We start from the raw sequence: 23830 nt of genomic DNA, 5'->3' as shown, positions 1-23830 counted from the left end.
GAAATTTCGGAGGGATGTAAAGTTTTTTTTATTTTTTTTCCTCTCTCTTTCTTCTTCATGCTTGTGAGATTTTCAACGGTCGTAAATCCTCCGGCAAAGGGATAAGCAAAAAAAGAAGGGTCCGATTGTAAAAACTGATATCCGAATGACCCGCCGTTCTTTTTTTTATTTATTTCTTTTCTTCCGAATTTATCTCTTTTATTCTAATGAAGTCCCACCCTTTTAATCCGTTCCTCGCCCACACCTCCCTCCTAGCAGACGTGTCTGATCTGATACCCGTCAGAAAAACATTATTTTTGGGAAAAGAGAGAAAAAGTGAGAGAGAGAGAGAGAGAAAGAAAGAGAGCGAGAAAAAAAAGAGTACGAAAGAGAACATCGATATAATGATTATACACAATACCTTTTTTGTCAGTTTATACAGCATCCGCATATTATCTGTAGGACCGGGCTTTAAGCTTTAAAGCGCAATAGGTCAACCTGAGAGAGAGAGAGAGAGAGAGAGAGAGAGAGAGAGAGAGAGAAGGATGGAGGAGGGCTGGACCATGCTTAGTCGGCTTTGAGCCAGAACGCTTAACGATATTGACGCGTTATCTGACCGCTTAGCTCAACCAGTATAAGCAATATTGTATCGGGTCAGCAAGCCACCGCTTATTGTATCTCTGAGGACTCAGGTATTGATAATTTGGGTATTGCTGAACTATCACAAGCTGTCCCTTATTCGCTGACAATCATTGAGAGAGCAATCCTCTTATGGAAAACCACTATTTTTTATCTATATAAGTAGCAATACAAGGCTGGTTTTGAATACAGATTCCTTTACCGACATCTTATCGATATTCCCAAGACACAAACCTTTTTTCCAGATTATTCTAGATTTTGAAAAGGTTTGTGTCTTGGGACTGTCGGTAAAATGGCGGTACAAAAATCTGTATCTAGAAGCTGTCTGTTATTGCTGCTTGTATTATCACGATATTATCGTAGGCTGACAATTTACATCGTGCGGGAAAACAAATTTCTATATATACATACATGTACGTACAAGAACAGTTTGTAACCGAGTATGTAATTCAATTCCCTACATAATGAAATTTTGTACAAACATATTGTTTGAGCTTGCAGCAAACTGTATACAATGGTGATGAATTTTTAATATACACCGAATTCACTGCACCCAGCTTGTTACGATGTTCATAATTGTTATAACGCGGGGTGTGAAAACGGGGGTTTGGCTTTTCTTCCTACAGGTATATAATCCGCAATTCATTTCCTCCGTGCATCTGCGGTGGTGATATGCCCGCACTCATGGAAGCTGAGCAGTTTTTTAATACCGCGGTGCTTCATTCGGCGAAATAAAAAAAAAAAGCGATACATTTCCCAATTCCATATTTATACCGCTTGACCGACCTCATATTTTTTACAAACTTGAACGATGAAACAAAAAAGTGAAAAAAAAGTCAATGCCTTTAATATGATTCACGTTATGTTATGCTACGGTTTTAAAAACTGTACAATCATGATTTTTCCATAAAACAATTATTTCACGACTCATCAACGTTACGAATTCCTCAGTTTTTTGTCCTTTTTTCATATCTAATTTCTGAAAGAGGCAAAAATCCCTCGTTTGAGCTTGCAACGTGCTTTCAGACTGCGCCAGGACAAAGGTGGCGGCGCTTGGTGTCCCCGAAACATGGTGACCAAGGAAGGCAAGGAGTACCTCGAGATCAATCTCCACACCACCAGGGTTCTAACCTCGGCCCGGACTCAGGGAAGGTTTGGAAACGGTCACGGAGTCGAATACACCGAGGAGTATTTCGTCGAGTATTGGCGCAACGGGTTCACCAAGTGGACGAGGTGGAGAAACCGGCGAGGAATGGACGTGAGTATAATATATAATATTACACTTCCAAGAGAAATTTTTTTCTCACCCTCTTCTGCACCACCGAATAGAAGAAGAAATTTTTTTTAAAACTCCCAATTCCATTTCCTTCCGTTTTCGAGAAAAATGCCACTTGCAGCCTTTTGCTAATTCGCTTCTTTACCTAATTGTCTTCGGGCAGTGTTTTATTTTTTCCTTTAATTATATCGTTTTCTTTTTTTTTCTGCTGCTCCGAACGACTGACAGAATTTTATTTTATTTGTATATTTTTATTTTTTTTTATTTTTTGAATTACAGCTCGTTAATTGATTACGGTTACTTATATAGGCGTACATATAATTTTCGCCACATATTTTATCACACGGTACATAACACGTGCGGGGATTTACAAAAACAGGGTGAAATGAGGAAGATTGATTTTGTTCAAGTTGGGGAAAACACGGAGCGAAAGCAAAAAAAAAAAAATATATAATTTAGTGGAAAATCGTAGCGGTTAATCACCGCGGATTATTCATCATGAATCAGTTACGCAACATTTAACTCGGACGGATAAATTCACACAGCACTATGCGTATATAAAATTTAACTTATCATGAAAATGCTTTGTTTTTTCTCATTATTTCAATTCTAACGACTGAGTAAAATTCTATTTTCGAGGAGCTGAAAATGAAATCAAAATTGCATTGAGATTTATAAGATACGAAATTTCGACTCACATATTTATTTATAACTTTTACATCGCGCCAGAATTTTTTTTTTTTTTCCCCCTCTACACTTCTCTTCTTTTCCGCACATATCCTCCTGCCTGAAATTTGCGAAAACAGATTTGTTTTAATGTCATTTCATCCGACTGAAGTTTGTCGTTCCCCTCGCACCCAACGAACCCCTTTGAACCGGGATAAAAATTACGGAGTCTGCACACCCGAGGGTAATAGAATTTCACCCTTCTTATTTTCGCTCTCTTTTCTCTCCTCCCTTTTTTTTCCTCGTGTTGTTTTTTCTCTTTCCTTTTTTCTCACTCTTATAATTTTCCTTCTTTCGCACGAAACCGTGAAGCGTTCCAGGATAGAAATTAAAAATTCCCAGTGATTAGTGGAACTCCGCGATTGAGTTTCATGGCGCAGGTGCGCCAGCAAGTTGCATCTCTCAAGTCTCGACTGAAACTTTTGCACACCGACTCGTATCGCTCCGAAGACGTTACGGGACTCAAAACTTTATTCGAGAAGTCTCGCATGTGCAGGAAACCTGCGCCTCTCAAATATTTGCTCAGACCTAGAGACGTCTACTTTTCGACTGCGCGCTTAACGGAAACCATTTTGCTAATTGTGACATATTCGTGACGTTAAATGAAAAGAAAAGAAAAATTAAAATAATAAAATTTCAATATACGCTATACCAATTCTACCCATTCCGTATCTGTCATTTAATTTTTCTTTCTCCCCGATTTTTATATGATTTGTTCTGACATTGACGAGTTAAAAAAATTCTGGCATCTGACGGACGTTCATTGATCGTGAGAATCAGACGGAATGGCAATTTTTTTTTTATTCTTTTTTTTCCCCTGCTGTTTGTTTCCTCCCTTTATTCGAATCACGTTATTTATCCAAGGGGGGAGAATAAAAATTGTTTTTTCAACCCATGTACAAGGAAGAAAAAAAACATTTTGAATATTTTAAACGAATAAACAAGTGTGCTGAAAATTATGGTGATGATTAGAATTTTTAAACATGTTACAGACATTTTTTAAATCGTTTATCAATTAAATCTTTTATTTCTATATATATATATATATATATATATATACAGCTTGATCTTCTTGAGTACTTTTTGGAAAATGATAGGAAAAACCAATCGAGCTTGCAAATAATCCCACATGCATGTACACAAATCCAGCGTCTAGATCATATCCGTAATTCTTCCGTTCAAATATTGAATCGGAATTAATACCGGATTATGTACTTTGCTTTTGGATTTGTACATACGTGTATGTGCATGGGAAAATATCCATTAACGAGCCATGTACCCACTAACGAGCCGACGAAAAATTTAGTGCATTTCTGCATTTCGTGCAAACTTTGTGTATATGTAAATACCTATCATATTGGTATTTAAATGCAGAAGCGTAAACTTTTCTGCCTCTGTATTAGGCAGTATGTGAAAATACACGCGGATCTCGCACAGCCGTTTTGTGTATCATACGCGTATATCTATACCCGTAAAATATTAATTGACAGGAATTTACACTGAATCTGTATGTAATTTTTTAAATTACACACTTTACCGATGCTACGAATGAAATTCCGTTTTGGTCGCAATTTATATCGCATCTTCTCGTCTGCCGATCATTGATTTATGTTAATGAATATTGAAAAATTTCGAACTTTCAAAAAAATTCACCAATCTACTAAATTATTAGAGCATAATTAGGAACCAAAGACTGAACAAGAGTGATTGAGATTCATCAAGTTGAATCAGGTTAAAGCATATTCGTGTCTTCTACATATAGAAAAGGAACAGAGAAAAAAAAATAAACTCAATTTTCGCACAGAATATCTTACTCGTTACATTTATTAAGTATCATACTAGATTCTCATACCAAAAATCGATACAGATCGCACACAATAAATTGATGCTCCCTATTTTGAAATATTATACGTTCACGTCACGTCAGGTGATTTGTTTACAATCCATTCTCGAACAGAATAAGCCTATAGGTAGGACTTGATATATTATTTATTGAAATTGGACCAACTGTCATACGAATTTGACGTTAACAAAAGGTGTTCGCTTATACAATGTAATCCTCTCGTTGTCAGTTGATTAATCACTGGATTATTAACTCTGACGAAAATGTTTTCGTTGTATGAAGGTCGAGAAGGTTTTCCGAAAAAATATGTCGAAACTTATTTCAGCTATATTGATTTGAATGAAACTTCTATTCCTTAATGCTTCTTCTTCATCTTTGTGGTCTCTAATTCCTATCTTGATTATAATGCACCTTCGTAGGAATTTGAAACAGCTACATAGGACACCTGATCAATTTGAAAAAAAGAATTAAGAAAGGCTCTGAGTACCATTTTCAAAAGTAAAGTTAAATTCTAGCGATAAATAATTATGAAGAATATAAAGGTTATCGCCAATTTTTTTTTAATTTATGGTTTCAGGAACTTGCATCCTTTTTTATAAATGAGTGCGCAAAATTCTATTTTCCGTACTTTGTTGAATGTGCAAAGTAGTACATTCCCACACTAGTACTGGAATTGAATCGAAATATCTAGTAACACTAGGAAAAAATATTATAATTCAATTCGCATATTAGTGCAGAAATGTACTACTTTGCACACTCATTTGATTACGCAAAACCGAATTTTGCGCACCAAGTTAGGGAAAATAGCATACTCAACACTTGCGCATTACTATTTTATACCTCCTCTGTAAATATACTATTTGAACAGAAAATCGAATCCGTACAATCGAAACCGGGGTTGTCATAATAACGCATAGAAAACGAGTGAAACTTTATCGGCAAATTTCGTATCTTGCTAACTTGCACAACAGTTTTCCCTACTCGTAATGGCGTTGAAGAACAGTTGTTCAACACGTGTCACCGCCTCACGCACGTATTCCGTTGTCGAGTTTGCGAATCGGCCAGGCCATCCCGTCCATCCGCCCCCAAGCTGGATCATCTGAAGCTCCGAGTTCCTCATTTGAATTCACGAGGCGCCGGGACGGCGCCGAGAAGTTGAGCTTTGCGGGCCCCCTGAAAAGGGACCGAAGGGACAATCGCGGACAGCGGAGAGACGTGTCTCATTCCGTTCTTTAAGAGGAGCCCAGGAGGAGAAACAAGCGGTTTTTCCTTCCTTTCTACAGCTTTTTTTTACCGTTGCCAGTCCAATAAGACACCGTCAAATTAGCCGGATTAACGAGCCGATTTCTAACGTTATTGGAACTCGTGACGCGACTCCTTTTCTACATCTGCAAAAACGAACTTTGACCCTAGCTCGAAATCTCGAACGATTATTTTATCATTAGAGCCAAGTTGCACGGAACTGTTTTATCATTGGGGCTAAGTTGCACGGAACTGCTTTATTACTAGAGCTAAGTTGTATGAAACTGTTTTATCATTGAAGCTGAGATGCGTGTAAATGTTTTATTCCTCGTTCGATTTTCTACGGCAATGAGATGTATCATATTTATATTTTTCAAAAGTTTTCAAAGATTCTCAACTTCGCGTCTTGGTATTTCGATGCGATTGCGGATTTCAATCAGGATCTATAATTATGCAGGACACGGGTTGAAGTAACGTGTCGCTCGGATCTGCAACGATACCCTTTGGCAAAGCGTCCGATCCTTGTCAAATTCAGGACGAGTCTGGCTTCTCTACGTCTCGGTAGCAGCAGTTCGAAGGCGAGAACCAACTTCGTTCGTGATTAGCATATATTCATTACCGCCTTCTCATGCAAATCAAAAGCAAAGAGGATAAAAAGAACAAATGTAGGCAGGTATACGCGAGGGTTGCAAAAAGGGATGAAAAAATACTCTGGCTTTTTACCTTCCCCGGCTCGTTCTCTCATCGAGATGGAATAATCATGCCGTGCCAAATGCAACGACAGCTCTTCGCATTAACTGAAAGTGAATTAAAATATTTATTTAATTATGAACCTGCGCAATACTGTATAATTCATTTCACGTTATATGCAGATGGACATATATTTTTTTTTATTCATTTTGAATATTCATTCTATATTGTCACGCGACGTTTCAATTCCTCCTAATGCGTCCATCGGATATATTTTGCGCTAATACTCATATTCGCGATGAGTAATCGCCGGATAATCCGATTTATCGATTATTTTATCATATTACTATATTTGCCCTACGCTATTATTCAGTTCCCGTATGTAATAAAACAGAGAGACAGAGAGATATGATGAGAAATAACGTTTCGACGACTTTCATTTTGTTCAGGCGAAGCGTGAATTTTGATAAATCAGTTCACCGCATATTGCGAGCTTTTATTCACCCCTTAATTTTTATTTCCTTACATCATTGGGGACTGAACGATCCGTAGAACGTGCTTTTCATCGATTGAATGAAAAAAAAAAAAAAAACGTAGGAACCCTTGTTTGAGAAGAGGGGAACATGATTCCGAACCAACTGATCGCCCCGATGCGAATCAGAATTATGTTTGCATTTACCGTGATTACACCATCAATTTTGTTTTCGAAATTTACAAAACGTTACTACACTTCGAAAATACTCCCTCTGTAATAAATTTTTGCTTAAACATATTAATATTACATATATTAAATTGATAGCGATATATTATTCGATGTTTTATCCATCCAGGTTTTGTAATCATAATATTACAATCCTCGATTGGAATAAGAATCTCTGTTATGTAATTTACAATCCGTTTCATATTCCCATTGATACGTAATTAGAAAATTCTTCTTTGCATTTGATTACTTGCCAAGCCATAATAACACGGTTTTGCATTTATATGAAGGTCAAACTCTTGATTATAAAAACCAGAACATGGTGATACTTGTTTGTTTGTTTTTTTTTGTTTGTTTGTTTGTTTGTTTAAGAATTGTTTAAATTAAATTGATAAGAAAGATGACGAGGTTTGGCGATTGGAAGCTGATATCTCGAAGTTAAATAAGCAGAAGGCTGGAATGCGAATGCGAATAAGAAATGGAAAAAAAAACGATAGGAAGCGAAGTTGCCGGTATACAGAAATGTTAGCCGGCTGCCTGCCTGCATGCCTATACAACACCGTCGAACATTTCTTAGGAGAGGAAAACTTTTCCCAGTCCTTTGTCAGCCGTTATTATTATTATTATAGTTGCGGGCGTATAAAACGCGTACCGTCATAACTTGTAATTAGTAAATGCAATTAACAAAATCCCCGTAACTCGAAAAGTTTGTAATTAAAATCTCATAACATTATAACGCGAAACGCTCGATTGAGCCAAATTATTAAGCCGTGTTGTAACCTCCTGTATGTGCGTACCTTATAACTTCCATAATCCCAGGCAGCTAGTGTTAAAAATTCATATCTAATCTGACAGCAAACAACCGCCCCCTTTATTTCGCATTTTTCATCCCCGTCTCTAATTCTTTCCTAAGCTCGTTAATTCCTAATGCACAATCACACTGGCAAGGCCGGCACAATAACAACGTGTATTAATAATAATTTCCACCTTGTATAGCCTGCAACAACCTCAGGGCGAAGAGTCGAGAGTTTCCAGAAAAGCTTTTTCGAATGATTTATGACGCCCTCGGCGAGCCAGCTTTCATGTTAAATGTGACTAAAAAACATTAAACTTTTGTCCCCACTTGAATATAGCCGACGAGTCTCGCCTCCGAGTAGTTTACGCGAATTCTCACCTCGAGCTTGCACGAACAGGCTTGCAGACGTATAAAGAAGGGACAAAAAATCAATCCCTGAATTAAGCTCGGGCGATCTTTCATGTTTCTAAGGTATTATCATAGTTTCCCAAAAATTTTCACGATTCGTCTTCGTCTTTGTACCTCTTTTCAAAAATCGATTTACAAATTCTTACAGTTTTTTCGGAAACTAAAAAAAAAAAAAAAATTTTCAAATTAAAAACCCGTACAAGATTTTCAGGCGAATGAACAGCCGTTGAATAAGTATATTTGTCAACAACACAATAAGCAGCTGTGTTGAAGAGGTTCTGGGGAGAGGGGGAAGGGGGGGGGGGACGGGTGACTTTTAATATACCGGAAAGGTTGAATCGGAAGTTTTCACGAGTTTTCCCGACGATTAATACACGCCTAAACAAGGTGCGGGGCTAATTGCTAATTATAATACCTCGTTCCCACCCAGCGACGTAGTCGGGGCGCGTTTCATTGTTATAAAAATAATAACAATAACTCATTGGGGCATAATTATCATAATTACTTGTGCTAATTATACAAATGGACGGACACGCTGTCAGAAAACTGAGCGTTGTTCTACAACGTCGTGTAAATAAATATGAACAAGACGGTATTAAAACGGTCTTGAAGCGAGTGTCACTCATTTAAATAGCGCTTTGTTTTAATTCCCCTCCTTGTTAATTTCGGCCGAATATTCTTGCTCGTTATTATATCGTGCAGAAGTTTCGACTTGGTGAAAAATTGATACAAAGTTTTTTTCATGTTATGTTGATTATAATTATTACCTGGAATTTAAGCTTGTGAAGATTGTTATTTTGTTACAAAGTTGCCGCTGCAGGGAATTTTGGCGAAATGATTATCGTTGTAACATAACGATTTTTAATATTGTTCAAAGTGCTAGAAAATGTGATATAAATGGTAATTATTCAGTTTGATTATAGTTGTTCACAGTATGTTATCCGGTTAGTGTAAAATAAAATCTGTACTTTGGTTTCCGAAACCTTTTCTCCCGCCAAACAAGTAATCTTAATATCAATTTATTGCTACACGAATATCAAACAATCGAAATATAGTTGGAAGAAAATATAAGAAGACTGACGGCAATCAAGAATAACTGTATTGACACAAATTTGTGTTTTTCGGGTTATTACGGTGCTAGGACCTAATTCTCCAGAAATATTAACCCGTGATAAAAAATAACCCATGAAAAATATAACCCAGACACAAACAACCCGTGACAAAAATAACTCACATGAAAATCAGCCGCGACAGCAAAAATAACCTGCGGAAAAATAACCTAGACGAAAATAACCCGTGACAGCAAAAATAACCCATGACAAATATAATCCAAACATAAATAACCCACACGAAAATAACACACGGCAAAAATAACCCACACGAAAATAAAGCACGTCAAAAATAACCCACTTGAAAATAACCCATACAAAAATAACCCACACAGAAGTAACCCGTGACAAAAATATAACATTTATAAAATGCAATTCAATTTCATTTAATTCAACTAAATGTTATTCAATACTTTGTCAATTTTTTTCTGGAGTTATTATTGTTCGGGTTATTTTTATACGGGATATTAAGGTCGGTCACTGATCATTACACTTGCAAACGTCGTTTTCACCCCGTGCGAAAATGTGTACACCTATATTATAACGAAGGGTTGCACTATGAGCACAACTAGATACTTCTCTCGTCGCGGAGAAGAGCCGAGGATTGCGGACAGGGCTGCAGGTCGGTGTCAGGCAGTCCGATCAATTCCAGCCCCATGTATAGGGTACATATACCAGATACCTAAACCTAGCTGCAAAGGATATCGCGAGTAGCTGAGCCGGCGGTTCTCGTCCTTGTTTATGAGAGTATTAATTATTCCTATCGCGTATTGCGGCTGGTCGGCTATCCTCCTCCGTAGTTATATACCTACACCGGATTGCGACAGCTCGCACGTATACCTGCAGGTAGACATTGGCGGCATGTGCATGCGAGGCAACGCATCCAAGGGCTCTTTACAGGAAACGTCTACCTACCTGTTTCAAAGGAAACGCGTTTCATTTGCCGGACAGTCCGATCCCTCCCCCTCCCCCCGCTTTGCCGTTAAACCTGAAACAGCAACGACTACGGATTTACAACCATTTTTCAACCCCCTTTGAAAGCTTGCGTACATGTATTCGGATATGTGAAACCTTTGGATCGAAGAGATCGCTGCGTCAGATTTTTATGCTTACCTGTATACTTTAGGGTAATCCTTGTAGAAGGTCATTTTTGGAATTTTACCGGCTCATCCCTCCCGAATCGACTTTGAATAATTCAAAAATAATTTCCTCATTTCTTAAGATTTTTATCTCAACTCTAAGTTCTCCCACCAAGAGGGTGGATTTCCCCATTTAACTCTTTTAAGTACACGTTGAATCCACCTCACGGATTTCGATAAAATTTGGTCTTAGGGGTTTCTTGGATCGCTGATTACGAATCTGAGCTCAAAATTTAAAAATTCAAAATGGCGGATTCAATATGGCCGATCAAAATCCTGATAGAATCACTTAATGTTGCCATATTAGATCAATAATTTTGAGGTTTGGGATTTCGAGTTCAAATTCGTAATCAGCGACCTCGAAAACCCCCGAGTATCGAGTTATATCGAAATCGAATAATTTTTTGGATTTTAAAATTTTGAGTTCATATTTGTAGTCAGCGACCCAACAAATCCCCCTGTACCAGATTTTATCGAAATCCGCTGAGTAGATTCGATGTGCCCCTGAAAGGGTTAAATGGGAAAATCCAACCTCTTGCGGGCACGTGTTAGAGTTGATGTAAGAATCTAAAAAAATGAGGGAATTATTTTTGAATTATTCCGAGCAGATTTCAGGGGTGAGAGAGTTGAAATTCAAAAATGAACTTTCTAAGCGCGACCGTAATATACATGTATATTAGCATGGTCCGTACTTTAGACTTTTTATAAATTTGACTGGGACACTCCCAAATTTCTTTCAAATGAGTATATGGAAATCTTTTCGCAAGTACACTGGCCTCCGTCCCATCCCTCAACACTCTCGCAAGGTCTGTAAAGTTTGAGATTATTTTACACATTTTTTTTTTACAGATGCATTAACACGTGTCAACATGATTCGCTATTCTTGGATACCTTACAGGGCACCATTTTCATATCATTTTTCGGATTTTTGGTGGTGTACAGTCAAAGGATGCACAGTCGAATCGTGCAGAATATAAATCAATAAATTTTACCTCCAATCACTTCTTTATGAAAGCAAAATCGGAGAAATCACGGCACACAAAAATCTTTTTAGCTGATTATTTTTGCAAAGAAATTATCCCTCACAAATCGTCTATGTGCATAAATTTTTAACATCACCAACGTATTTCTTGCTTAATCGTAACTTTATCGCCCTCAAGTTATTATCACGATTTTGCGTATAATATCAGGTTTAATTTTCTCTCTAATTGCCAAATGCAAATAAGATCGAGAAAAAATATGGCTCGTCGCCAGATGAATTGTGCGATATTAATTCGTCAATAAAATTAACTGTTCTTCAACAAAATGGAAAGTAATATGTGATAGATTCTTAGATAAGAATACACTTCTGAAAATAATGTAAATTCTCTGAGTCTGTTAAATAATCATAAAATTTTTACGATTTAAATTCGTGATCTGAAAATTTATCCTCTGAATTACACCTGGGATTTTTGTTTGATTAAATTCAAGTTGATTAGGTTCTGTTGCATTTCTCTAGCCTTTGCTTATTCGTGTTTTTACTCCAGCAGAGTTTCAACCCAGGTTCCATAGATCCTTAAATTGTCCAACGAAGAAGAGGGGATAAAAACAAATGTATGCTAGCTTGACTTTTCGGTCTGAGAAGGTAATCCCGGTCTTCTTATCAAAATATAAAAACCAAAGATCGATGTGTTTTCATTCCTCCTCGTCGTCGCTAATTCCGATAGTTTTTATCGTGGACACTGCAGGTCGGTATCAGCGGGTAGGTAATTCCTCCCCAAAAATGGGAAAGAGCCACCTGGAGGTCGTAAACGCGTTTGGCCAAAGGGAAACCCCGTCAAAGCTGTAAGCCTGACGGGCAGCCTTGCCCGCCTGACGGATCATCCCCCTTACGTATTTAATAATTCCTCGAGCGGAGGATTTGTGACCAGCCCCGATTACGTATCTCGGGCAAGGGTTTGGCAGCCCCGAGCCTTTCGGATGGTCCGATTCCGCAGTCTAGCAGCACCTGCGGAACCTTGTTCGTAAAATTATTACACCGACCCGACGGCTAAGCCTCAAGTTTTATAATAACCCGTAAGTGCCTCCCGAGGCGAAATTGTACCCCCCACCTTCCAATTTTACACATGTATGCGTTACGTTATATATATGTTTGTTTTGCGAGCCCTGTTGCTGCTGTTATTGTTATTGTTACGATATTATTATCGTCAAAATTTCTAAGTAAATTTTAGTAGTATTAAAACGAGAGTTCTTGACACAGATTCCTACTACCGACACTTATCCACATGACGTTATCGCGGAGAACGGTTTGAGTCTGGGTAAAAAGTCGGTAAGTGTCGGTAGCAGGGATCTGCATCCAGAACTCTCCTCATATTACTTCTAACTCTGCGAGCACTCTCACCGACCGGCTACAAACTTTTCATCTCATCCGGTGAAAGGATGAAACAAAAACTTACGTAAGAAATCATGAGAAATATTGTTGCCTCGGTGAAATATCACTATCCGCAATATCATCATCGCTCGTATTGAAACAAAATTAATAACCCACCTCTTTTGCAATTGCACGTCAATAAAAAGATATCCGCAGTCCAGGATGAAGTGCGTGAAGAAAACTAGGAAGAGACTAGAATAGAAAATATTGTTGAAGATCGTGACTAGGATGAATTGCGGGTGTCGGGGGTGTTGTTTCCGAAAGGGGGTGGATGGAGGGCGTCGAGGGCGAAACAGCTCGTCGATCAATTTAACCACGTAGATCCGTCACTCTGATTTCAGCTGCTCGTCGGTAACAACAATCCCTACACAGAGAAGGAGCAGACGTTCGACCCACCGATAGTGGCTACAAGAATACGTTTCATCCCCTACACGTCCCACATGAGGATAGTCTGTATGCGAGTTGAACTTTACGGCTGTCCCTGGACCGGTGAGTGAAATTTAAAGAGACTCTATTTTCCTACCGTCTCCCGCCTGGTACTATACTGCTATACGTATACACACGTTATTATACCGTCTCTTTTCCACACGGGAAATCAGCCGGTGCCGAACGACAGTCTGCGTAGAATCGATTAGCGGGTTGGAATCCCGCAAGCGATGTTTCAATTTTTCCGAATTTCGTTCCGGAAAAGCTCCCGTCACACTCGGGGATAACATAATTCGGAAAGTGTATCTTTCCGGCGGTTTTCCAACCACCGCTGTTGTATCAACCCTTTTCGCGAGAGCCGCTCGAGTCCGGTCCACCATCCGCAAACCCTGCAACCCTCCACCGCCAGGTTTACTGCCCTCGGGCTGTGTTCCCTCGCTCCTGTAGATCCTTTGCTATTTTACGCTAAAAGAGAACGCAAGGGTGGGCGGTTGTCTCTCTCCGTACCAGCGGAATCCAACCACCACCCCCGCCCCCACCCCCAACATCCCAGCCTCTATCTGAGATTAACTTGGATTTATGATCACCGGCAAAAGCACAGCTGTGTCTGCATTAATCCAATCCGAAACTGCCGGCCGAATAGCTCTGCTCTGCTCTCTGCTGCACGCCTGTATTATTATAGGCATACCTACAGTCCGCCATTTCCTGCTCGGCCATCGGCCACCTTTTTCGGGATGCGGATCTCGGTCTTTCTCTCTCCTTCTTTCTTTCTCTGTGTGTATACGTTAGTACGTATACGGTACTGCAAACCCAACAATATACACACAACAATCTCGAAAAGTTAATTATCGCGGCGGACTTTCCTTCCGTCATTTCTTCCTCGCTGGCTATTATACTATTTTTCCTTATTTTCGTTTCGTATTTTTTTTTTTTTCCATTATTATTTTCTTCTCCTTTTTTCTCTCTTCATCCCGTGACTCCATTTCCGTCGCTGGTATTCTTTTCTATGCTATACAGTCTCGCTTTTGCATTTATAAAGTAAAACTCAACTCTCAGTTGCTTGAAATGTATAATATATACGTTAAGAAGGAAACAGTGAAACTTAACAGGCTGACTGCGCTTGCGCGAAATAATTGAACTCCGTTGGTTGAGGACATCCCACCACGGTAACATTTTCATCTGACACGTAGTGTGGCCAACTTAAGCAAAACTACAGGGAATGAAATGTCAAGCTCTTCCACATCGAGAGTGGGTGAATTGAAATTATGCTGTTACTCGTTACTCCTAGTACACGATAAAAAAAACTGCCGAGCCTTCACGAATTCGTACATCAACTACATATTTGAGGTCTGCTTTACCCAAAAAAAAAAACAATTCGTATCACCAGCATAATCTCCATAAGTCGCGTTTAACAGCTGAAGAAGCTTGAGTTGGCTATCCTGCATCAAAATACGACGTAGCCTATCTCGCGCATGCGCTGTCAGATGAACGATCTGATAAGTTTCACCCTACCTTCTCATTTTCAGTATAAAGTTGACGACGTACGGCGTTCCCTTATTTTTCCTTCCTACGACCCGTTGATAAAATTATTATTTATTATTTTGGTCAATTTCTGCCCGCAGAAGGCCTCGTCTCCTACTCTATGCCTCAGGGAATTCAACGAGGATCCGAGGTCGATCTTTCAGACAGAACCTACGACGGCCGCGAGGAGGGTGGACACCTCTCAAGGGGCTTGGGCCAACTCGTTGACGGCCGTAAGGGCGCCGACAATTTTCGTCTGGACGTCAGTGGCAATGGGAAGGGTAAGCTGGCCTCGATTACTTCTTATTTTCTTTTACCTTGCCTTCGCTCGTTAGGTATTCAGTTTTTCAACCATAAGCGCAATTCAGATTCCATTTCACGATGGTATTTGCCGACGAATTCGAATCCCTACCGCGTGCAGTTTCTTATAACTATCCGAAGCTGAATTCATATGCATTACAATACCGGTCAACGGAACGCTGATAGCTTTTAAGGTGTGTGTATGGATATATCAGAGAAAGGTAAATGCGGCTGAATCCCCATGCAACGTTGGTAACTCGATGTCGAACGGTTCCATTGAGTTGAGGGGTTTCTGGAATTACTGGAGATCCCTGGAAGATGAGGGAACAAAAGATCCAATTAGCGTCAAAACGCGCGGAAAGAGAAGAGCTGAGATATTCATCTCTCAAGTTTCAATTTGTATTGTCTCCGGCTCGTTTCTCTAGCGTCGGGACGCTCGACGTCGCGCTGCGGTTGACGGATCAATTTTTAATCCTGCACGCGACAAGTGGAGAAATTTTTTCCGTTTCCTCGCTAAATTTGATTTCATTATTATCATTATTATAGACGTGTGGTTTCCTTTTTTCTCTTCTTCTCATTTTTTTTTCTCTCGCCTTATATCGCGACTCGCGGGCCCGTTTTGGCAAAAGTACAATATGGGGGCGCAATTTCCGCCGCTCTAGAAATCCGCGGCTCGAGATGAAATTTCATTAATCGTTCCCTTAGCCGCCGGGAGAGAAAGGGGGCGGCACATGGCGCCTCGAAACGTCTTAACAACTTTACCGGTCTACCCAGCGGGCCAAAGTGATTGTGCAGCCCGACGTAACGCCTTTACAAATTCTACCTGATTAAAACCTCCGCGGTTATATCGGCCCCTTTGACTTTGAGGCACGCATCCACCTGGATTTAAAAGGGGTTCACAAAAAACATAATTCGCTCCACCAGCAAATATCAGTATTAATATAGCCTCAGCAAAGATTCTAGCTGGTGAAGCAAAAAATCTGCAAACATGGTCAAGTTCAAGTTCCAATGTATCAAATCCGTTAGTTAAACTAGCAAAATTCTAGCTGTCGCAACGAATTTTATTTCTGCGCCTATTTTAACATTTCTTCCTATCTGAATTGAATAGCTGCATTCCTGAATTCCTAACGACTTCATAAAATTTAATGCGCATGCGTCGAGAGTGGCTGTTTGCCAGGGTGACCAACCATCATAAACATAACCTCAAAAACCTTAACTGTTATGGATTGAGCACAACTGGCAGCGACAGTGGTCAAAATTTTTGAGGTTATATTTACGTCGGTTGGTCACCCTGATAAACAGCTACTCTCGGGTTAAGGCGCGTGCGCATTAAATTCTTGCAGACGACAGTACGTGCAGTCGTTAGGAATTCACTCTGTGTATTCATTTATTCAGTGTTTCCACGCGTCAGATGAATATTGTTATCCCTTGTTTCGATATCTCGCGGCCAAGTTCACCCTGACGAACGGGTATTTCGTCCGCCGAGGAACGAATGGAATTACGGGTCCCGCGGCGCATTGTGTCCGGTTTTTCCCGAACGTACATTATACGTATAACCTTTCGAGAACAAAGCCGCGAGGAGAGATCACTCCCCGGATAACTCGCAGGTTCCCAGAGTCTATTCTCTATCGCCCCGTCTACTGCACATACATACCTATACCTACTCCCGGAGAAAAGCTCCCGGGACGTTCGTCAAATCCTGCGGGGATAAGAAAGTGACAATAAAAAAGAAACGGGAGAATGGAAAAACGAAGGAAAAATTCAATCAGCCGGGGATCCGCCGGAGACAGTGGAAAACGATCGGACCTACGGACCTTGCAAGCTTCTGTGTGTACATTACGCTCATGTGTGCATTGTGTAAGAGCGGAAGAGCTCGGGGGCCTGGACCGCAGACCGATCTTCTGGTCGCCGAGAGGGGCGAAGGGAGGGCGTAGAGCCGAGAGGGCTTTGGCTACATTTGAATCTGTTCGGATTTACATTTATATTGAACCGCAGGCTAGGCCGCGCGGCTGCTGTTTACCCGTTCCTCTACAAATTTATGTCTTTCTATTACCTGTATGCGTAATTTTACATTTTTCCCATTCAATGGTAGGTAGGTTTACCGTCGCGGATTTGCGGAGACAGCTTACCGTCGGCTCGTCGCTTTTCTATAAGGCATAATAAAGTAAAGTCAACCGTCGGCGTCCCGGTCATCTCATTTCCGGCTCAGAGAGGCCTCCGAGGCTTTTCACCTTTCGACCGGGCTTTAACCGCTCGGATCGCTTCGCTTTGCCGATAATTGACCGTCCCGGATCGCCATGACCGGGGATGATGATTTTGAAACGCGGCAGAGCGGCCGGTTCAATTAACCACGGTGTATCCTGAAGCTCTCGTTTATTTTCTTCTCGTTGGTATTTCCACGGATACATAATTACACCGCTAATTGGAATACCACTCGCTCACCCAACGACCGATCCGCCAACCACAGACTGATATAATCCATAACCATTGCCTTGCCGAATATATAATTTCGATGCGTAGAGTTGGAGCTTCCGCACTTTTAATCCACGGTTCACCGGCAGGCAATTCCAATGTTGAACAAAAAAATTCGCAACGAACTTCTGTAGAGCTATAATTTCGTATCAATATAACTATCTGATGTCAACCGTTACGAAAAAAATAAAATAAAAATTCTGCACAACATGCTAAATTCCCGTAAGAAAAAAATTGAAGGGTACCAATTCACAACCAAGTTGAGCGTTTTGAGGGGGTTTTTCAGTAAGGGAATCTCACACCATCATTCCACGTCAATCCAACACCATTTTCTGATGTCAATCTCTCACGGTCCACTGCCGAATTTCCGAATTGACCAGAAAAATTGTTCCAGAGCAGCGAACATCGGCAAATTTGCACCGAATTTCAACACGACCATTTTTCACACTGCATTTAACCACGGTAAAGAACCTAAAGTGGGTAATTACTTTGTTAAAAATCAGGGCTAAAAGGACGCGTTGAAATTGATGACTGAAAATTTTTGCCCCTAAAACGTCGCCCGTGTCCCGGCTCTCCTGTCATTCACTCACGTTCGTTTCCCGTCAAACGAAATTGCCAAACTTTTCCATTTGCCGGGCAGAGGGCAGCCGCACCGAACGAACGAACAAACGAACGAACGGCGGGGTGAGCTGGCTCAACTTTGGTCGGAATAAAGCGATTACGCGTCAATAGGTACCCATTCGCCTGAACGCAGCAGCTGAGTGCTGGTTAGGTTGCCTCGCGTGCCGTGCAGAGTCGGGGTGAAATTCGCGCCTTCGATTGGACCGCCAAGTGGTAATTCTACAGGGTGGAATTTCAACGACTGAATCTCCATACCCGATCCCTTACCATCGGACACGGGCCTAAATTAGTCCGCGGAATCGTGATACGTCGGTGATGGTGTTCGCGCCGATCCCTGCAGAGCCGGGGATCGTTCGGCTCATTGGAAGTCGGTTCACGTTCCCTGAATTACGGCACATGCCTCGTGGACACCGATACTATTGTAGGAGAGTCGAGACCATCATTCAGGGTTCATTTCAACGAGCCGACTAATCTCGACGGGCGACCCAAACCTGGGGAACCATTCACCCGAGGATGGATATTCGTCTTGGTGGCGATAAACCCGGGCTCTTTACCTGTGCAGGTCAGGAAAACCTCGGAGCAATGATATTCAATTTCTACTGCAGGAGAGATCGGTTCGCCTGGATATCGTCACGGGGTTGGTTTTTTTTTTCTATAGTCATTCATTGCGAGGGTAGGTAGGTACAACTGATATATTACTGCATATAGCCGAGATGAGAGCGGTTGAATTACGGTGCTGGAAATATGACTTCGGAGCCGAGGGTAACACGGAATCGATGATGACCCAGATGCGGATGAAGTATTTTCCACACGAGAAGACTCATACGACGCGCAAGATAGTTCTAATGGCGAATGGTCTCGCAATAACCGGCGACTGTATATCTTCGAAAACTCTTTTATTTATCTTCAATATAGACTTTGAGAGAGCCCGAGTCGCGTGGTCTCACCCCTCCTCAAACTTGGCGATATTGTATAAGGTACCGTAGTAGCTTCTCTCTCCGACTCCCGAGGAATGGGAACAAGAAGATTCAAGCATTTCAAATTACTTATGAAACAACTCCTATCCGTTTTATCCAGCAGGAATTTGAGCACCTTCCTATTTCTGTTCCAAGGATACGAGTGGGTCGGATGGCGCAACGACACCCCAAACATGATTGGTCATCCGGTTGAAATAACATTCGAATTCGACTACGCGAGGAACTTCACCGCTATGCATCTCCACACGAATAACCTCTTCTCCAAGGACGTACAGGTGATTCAACACGTATTCAAAATTGTCGCAACTAGCCCGCTGACTTGTCATTTTCCTACCATTTGACGCAGGTCTTCTCGCACGCCAAGGTCTACCTCAGCGGCGGTGCGGGAAGTCAGTTCAACGGCGAGCCGGTCCATTTCTCCTACATGCCGGACCTCGTCTTAGAACAGGCTCGTGACGTCACCATAAAGCTCCACTCGCGGGCCGGTCGGTACCTCAAACTTCAGCTGTACTTTGCCGCCAAATGGATAATGCTCAGTGAAGTCGTCTTCGAGTCTGGTGAGTCTTGTTACGTCACAATTCTCACATGTGAATGGTTCACGGTGGTAGGTCCCGATCAAGGATTTGAGTGATTAGACCACCTCTTAATTCGACCGGGAAACTCGATCCAGCTCGACCAATTCGTCGACCTCGGGATCTTTTTTCACGAAGCTGAGCAGCCGAGCAAACAAATTTTCAATAAATTCAAGAGGTCGCGTAGTCGAATGAATCTGGAGTTACTTCCGAGGGGTTCGATTTTCCCGTTCACCTATTTTCTGTAAATTTCCACTTCCCCCTTTGCAGTTACTCTTCCGCTGCTCTCCGCGCGATATGAATAGCCGTTGAAGTGCCCTGTGCTCATCAGCGGAGAGCGCACATTGCGACTGAAATCGAGTTAACGAACATCGGTGCCAGTAGGTTCAATCGCAGAAACAGAGTAGGTATCCCGAGGAAGATTTTCTCCCTTTTTCTTGAGGGCGCAGGAGCTGACTTGTTGACTTAAGGAGCGGCGGCTGCGAGCGCGGGCCGCACCGACGCCATTAATCATTCCCAACCCTCTCTCTCCTCTCTTCCTCTCTTCGTCTTCCTCTTCTCCGCACGGTTAGCTTACCGCTGCGAGGTGACTGTCGCCGGCAGAGAGGCACCCACACTCTCTGCTCTTTGGGCCCCTCCAAGCGCCGCTCAAATGCTCCGCTGAACCGCGTCATCGATAAGAAAACACTGTAAGATTCCGATACAGCACTCGACTGGCACTCACACACGGGATTCCAGAAGCCGGAGACCCACACCTAGAGCCATAACAAACTGCGGACCCGCCGCCTGCTTCCGACGTTCAATGGGAAGCGAAAACTGCCCACGTTTATGTGCCGCGAGCTGGATTCCAAGCTCTTGGTTCTTCGCCCTACTTTCCTGCTTCGGACAACCATTGAAACACCCTACTTTACGGCGATGATTGTGCCATAGTAGAATTTTTCACTTCTTTCCACAGTCATCTCCGAGTGGAACAACACCGACGACGATGACGCAAGGAACCGTAGCACCATCGTCATCCCCGGAGCGACGGGAAGTCCGTATCAAAACAACGAGGGTCCGCTTCAGAGGGACGAAGTCAAAGCCACCTTCAACAACAACAACGACGCCACACGGAGTGACAATATCTGTAAGTCGAGCAGGTGCAGATTGTTGCCTCTACTCCAGTCTCTAATTCTTGATAACGATTTGAACAATTTCTGCCTCAGTTCCAGACAAGAGTAAAGAGCCGGAATCCCGGCAGCTTATCGGTCTTGTGATCGGCATACTGACGACGGTCATCGTCATGCTGTTGGCTGCCATCACCTTCATATTCTACCGCAACCAGAGACTCAAGGCGACATTGTCACCGCCGACCTTCTACGACCAACATAACGAGCACCAGCATCCCGAGACCAAGGTGAGATGTTTATTTTTCACTAATCCGCGAATTTCCCCATTCAGTTGACTGGATGACTCGTCCGACTTGGTCTCTGCAACTGGTGCAGAGACTCGACTGAATTTGGAGATGAGAAGGAGAGAAAGAGAGCCAATTACCAGCGATTGGACATTTGTGTAAACTTTACGAACGTTGCTCCTGCAGAGCAAGTACTCACGTTCATTTGCTGCGTTTGTCTGCACTCCAAGCGTTCGTTTACTCACCCTTAGACGGTACAACTTCTCAGATTTTGTATACACACCGCGTAATCTCCAGATGAACGTTTCGTAGCTACGAGAAGAGTTGCACCAATTGATAGTCTGCAGTCCCAGCTCCGATACTCCAGCACTTTCAGAATCAAGAACGTTGTTCACGTTGAAAATTACCGCAAAGATAAAACGACGATATCGCGGATCAAGAGTCGATGATATTCACCATTCCTCCCTCAATGTCTCTTTTCCCAAAATTTCTCGACAGGATGTTAATAATCGCGTAAAGTGGTCCCCCCTATCTGCCTCAACTTACACCCTTATAGACCCTCGAATTCGTATAACTACCTTGCAGACAAGTTTTCACACGGTATATACCAAACTTCTTTACAAACGCTTCCTGATACTTTGTATAAAGAGGGTGAAAATTGCGGTCCGTTATACATGATAAGCCTTATATATACCCACTTGTAACTACCGATCGATGCAATACTATTATTCCAGTTTAAAAGTTTTTATTGGCTCTCGCGGCGCTGACTCCACTTAATTAGAACCCCTATAGCCGCGGAGCGAGCGACTCGGTACAAAGCTGGAATATACAGGCAACGACGACGAAGGTTGTAGGAGAAGGGATTCGGGCCGAGTTGGAGAACCGAGACGGAATTCACTGTCGCGAAACTCGGGACGTGCGCTATCGCCATCAGTCATTCGGTCTCTCAGCCTCTCCTTTGCTGATCCTCTTTTCTCCTCGCAGCTCCTAATTCTGCTCTCGTCGCATTAGCCACCTGCTACCCCCGACATCTTGTCTGTCTTGCAGACCCCCTTGGAAAACATACTATACGTAGGTACCCTTATAGGACAATGCGCGTTATACACACCATCCACATCCTCCTACACGGTTGTCCGTCAACCCTCAGGAAAACCTGTTCGGGAAAATTTTTCGTGCGCCTATGGTGCGTTCCAAGCCAGCCAACTCGCTGCTAAGCTTTGATCGTTTCGATTTTAGTAATGAAGTTGAAGTTAGTAACGTTATTGTCTATTCCAATGCATGTATCGGAAAATCCTTACTTTGCATTTTTAGGATTATCTGAAATTCAGTGAACCATGATAAACAAAAGTACTCATATTTTGAAAATCCAACTCCTAAAAAGTCGTGCTAAAATTCCACAACGATGATTTTTTCTTACCGATGTTCCGTTACGTTAACGTTACTGTCTTCAGCCTCGTTTTTAGTTTGGTTCAATCTTTTTCAGGTGATGATAAAGCCTCTAGAGCCCAAAATTTTGATGTCCCCTTTTTTTTTTTTTTTTTGTTTTTAATACGAACGATTTTCAGGAATGAAGTATATTCAAACGTTTTTACAGTTTACCCGGTTTTTTTTTCTCCGACTCAAAAGCACGTTTTTCATACCGACAATTTGAAGGCCGACCTTTGCTGAAATGACGTTTATTTTTTATTCCCATCGCACTGAAAATTCTCTCATCTACAAAATCAGATGAAAATAAAATTTAGCAAGAAATACCGAAACATTTGTTTAATTAAATAACGTCAATTAATCCAGTTTTTTTTTTCAAAGCTAGTTGATGTATTTTGGAATAGTCTTTTTTTAACTTGAATACTTAAAATTGTTCAAAATCTATAGATCCGTAACTTTTGCATAGGCTACGATATTTCTGGAATAGGTATAACGAATTCGAAGAACGGAACGTAAACTCGGTAACACATAAACTGCAAGATTAATAGAAACGCAAAAATATGGTTAGACATATACGCAGAGTCGCGGTTTTAATTCAGCATTATTTTACGTTTATCTCGTTCGGTGTTCATTTCGTTATTTTGTCTCGATTTCTCTTTTTTATTCCACTTTTAGTTAGTTTTCTCTCTTATCAGTTCGGAATTATCAGAAGCGTAGGTAATATTCGCCAAGGTAGGTAGGTACACACGCAATATAACACACACGCGTGAGCTTTTTGCCCCCTGTAAATAACCCCGTGGTTTGAAACGATTCGATAAAACCACCGACCAGGTCACATATGCACATTACGTAGAGTATAACAACAGCGTTACACCCACACGACGAGTGCGAGTGGGTGAATGTGGATGGCGTGGAGATCGAAATGGCGCGTGAACAAACAGCCATATCCGGTTTTACACCTATGTATAATATGATAATACAATATCGCTGCTCATGCACACGTCCATACAGCAGCGTGCGCAAAACGTGAGGTGTTGGGGTAGATTGAAAACCTCGCACCCCTCGTTCTTGGCCGATCTACCATGCAAAGAGAGAGAGAGAGAGAGAGAGAGAGAACAGGGTGTATGTATCTTTACCTACACTGTACGCAGTGAACAGATTTGGCT

At 41.6% G+C, this 23830-nt stretch overlaps 1 protein-coding gene across 2 annotated transcripts in view; it reads left to right on the top strand.

Annotated features, from left to right (window-relative positions):
- LOC124298079 (discoidin domain-containing receptor 2) overlaps positions 1-23830 on the top strand; it is a 108262-nt gene that overhangs the window by 72050 nt on the left and 12382 nt on the right. For both annotated transcript variants that reach the window (XM_046749661.1, XM_046749662.1), the window contains 7 exons: positions 1645-1876; positions 13299-13446; positions 15006-15185; positions 19410-19549; positions 19621-19831; positions 20802-20972; positions 21052-21242. In XM_046749661.1, coding sequence (XP_046605617.1) covers positions 1645-1876; positions 13299-13446; positions 15006-15185; positions 19410-19549; positions 19621-19831; positions 20802-20972; positions 21052-21242 — 1273 coding nt within the window. The remainder of the gene's footprint in view (positions 1-1644; positions 1877-13298; positions 13447-15005; positions 15186-19409; positions 19550-19620; positions 19832-20801; positions 20973-21051; positions 21243-23830) is intronic.

The sequence above is a fragment of the Neodiprion virginianus genome, chromosome 2 (assembly GCF_021901495.1).
Source record: "Neodiprion virginianus isolate iyNeoVirg1 chromosome 2, iyNeoVirg1.1, whole genome shotgun sequence".
NCBI lineage: Eukaryota > Metazoa > Arthropoda > Insecta > Hymenoptera > Diprionidae > Neodiprion > Neodiprion virginianus.
Note: the sequence above shows the minus strand (reverse complement) of the source record. Positions and strands in the feature narration are given on the sequence as shown.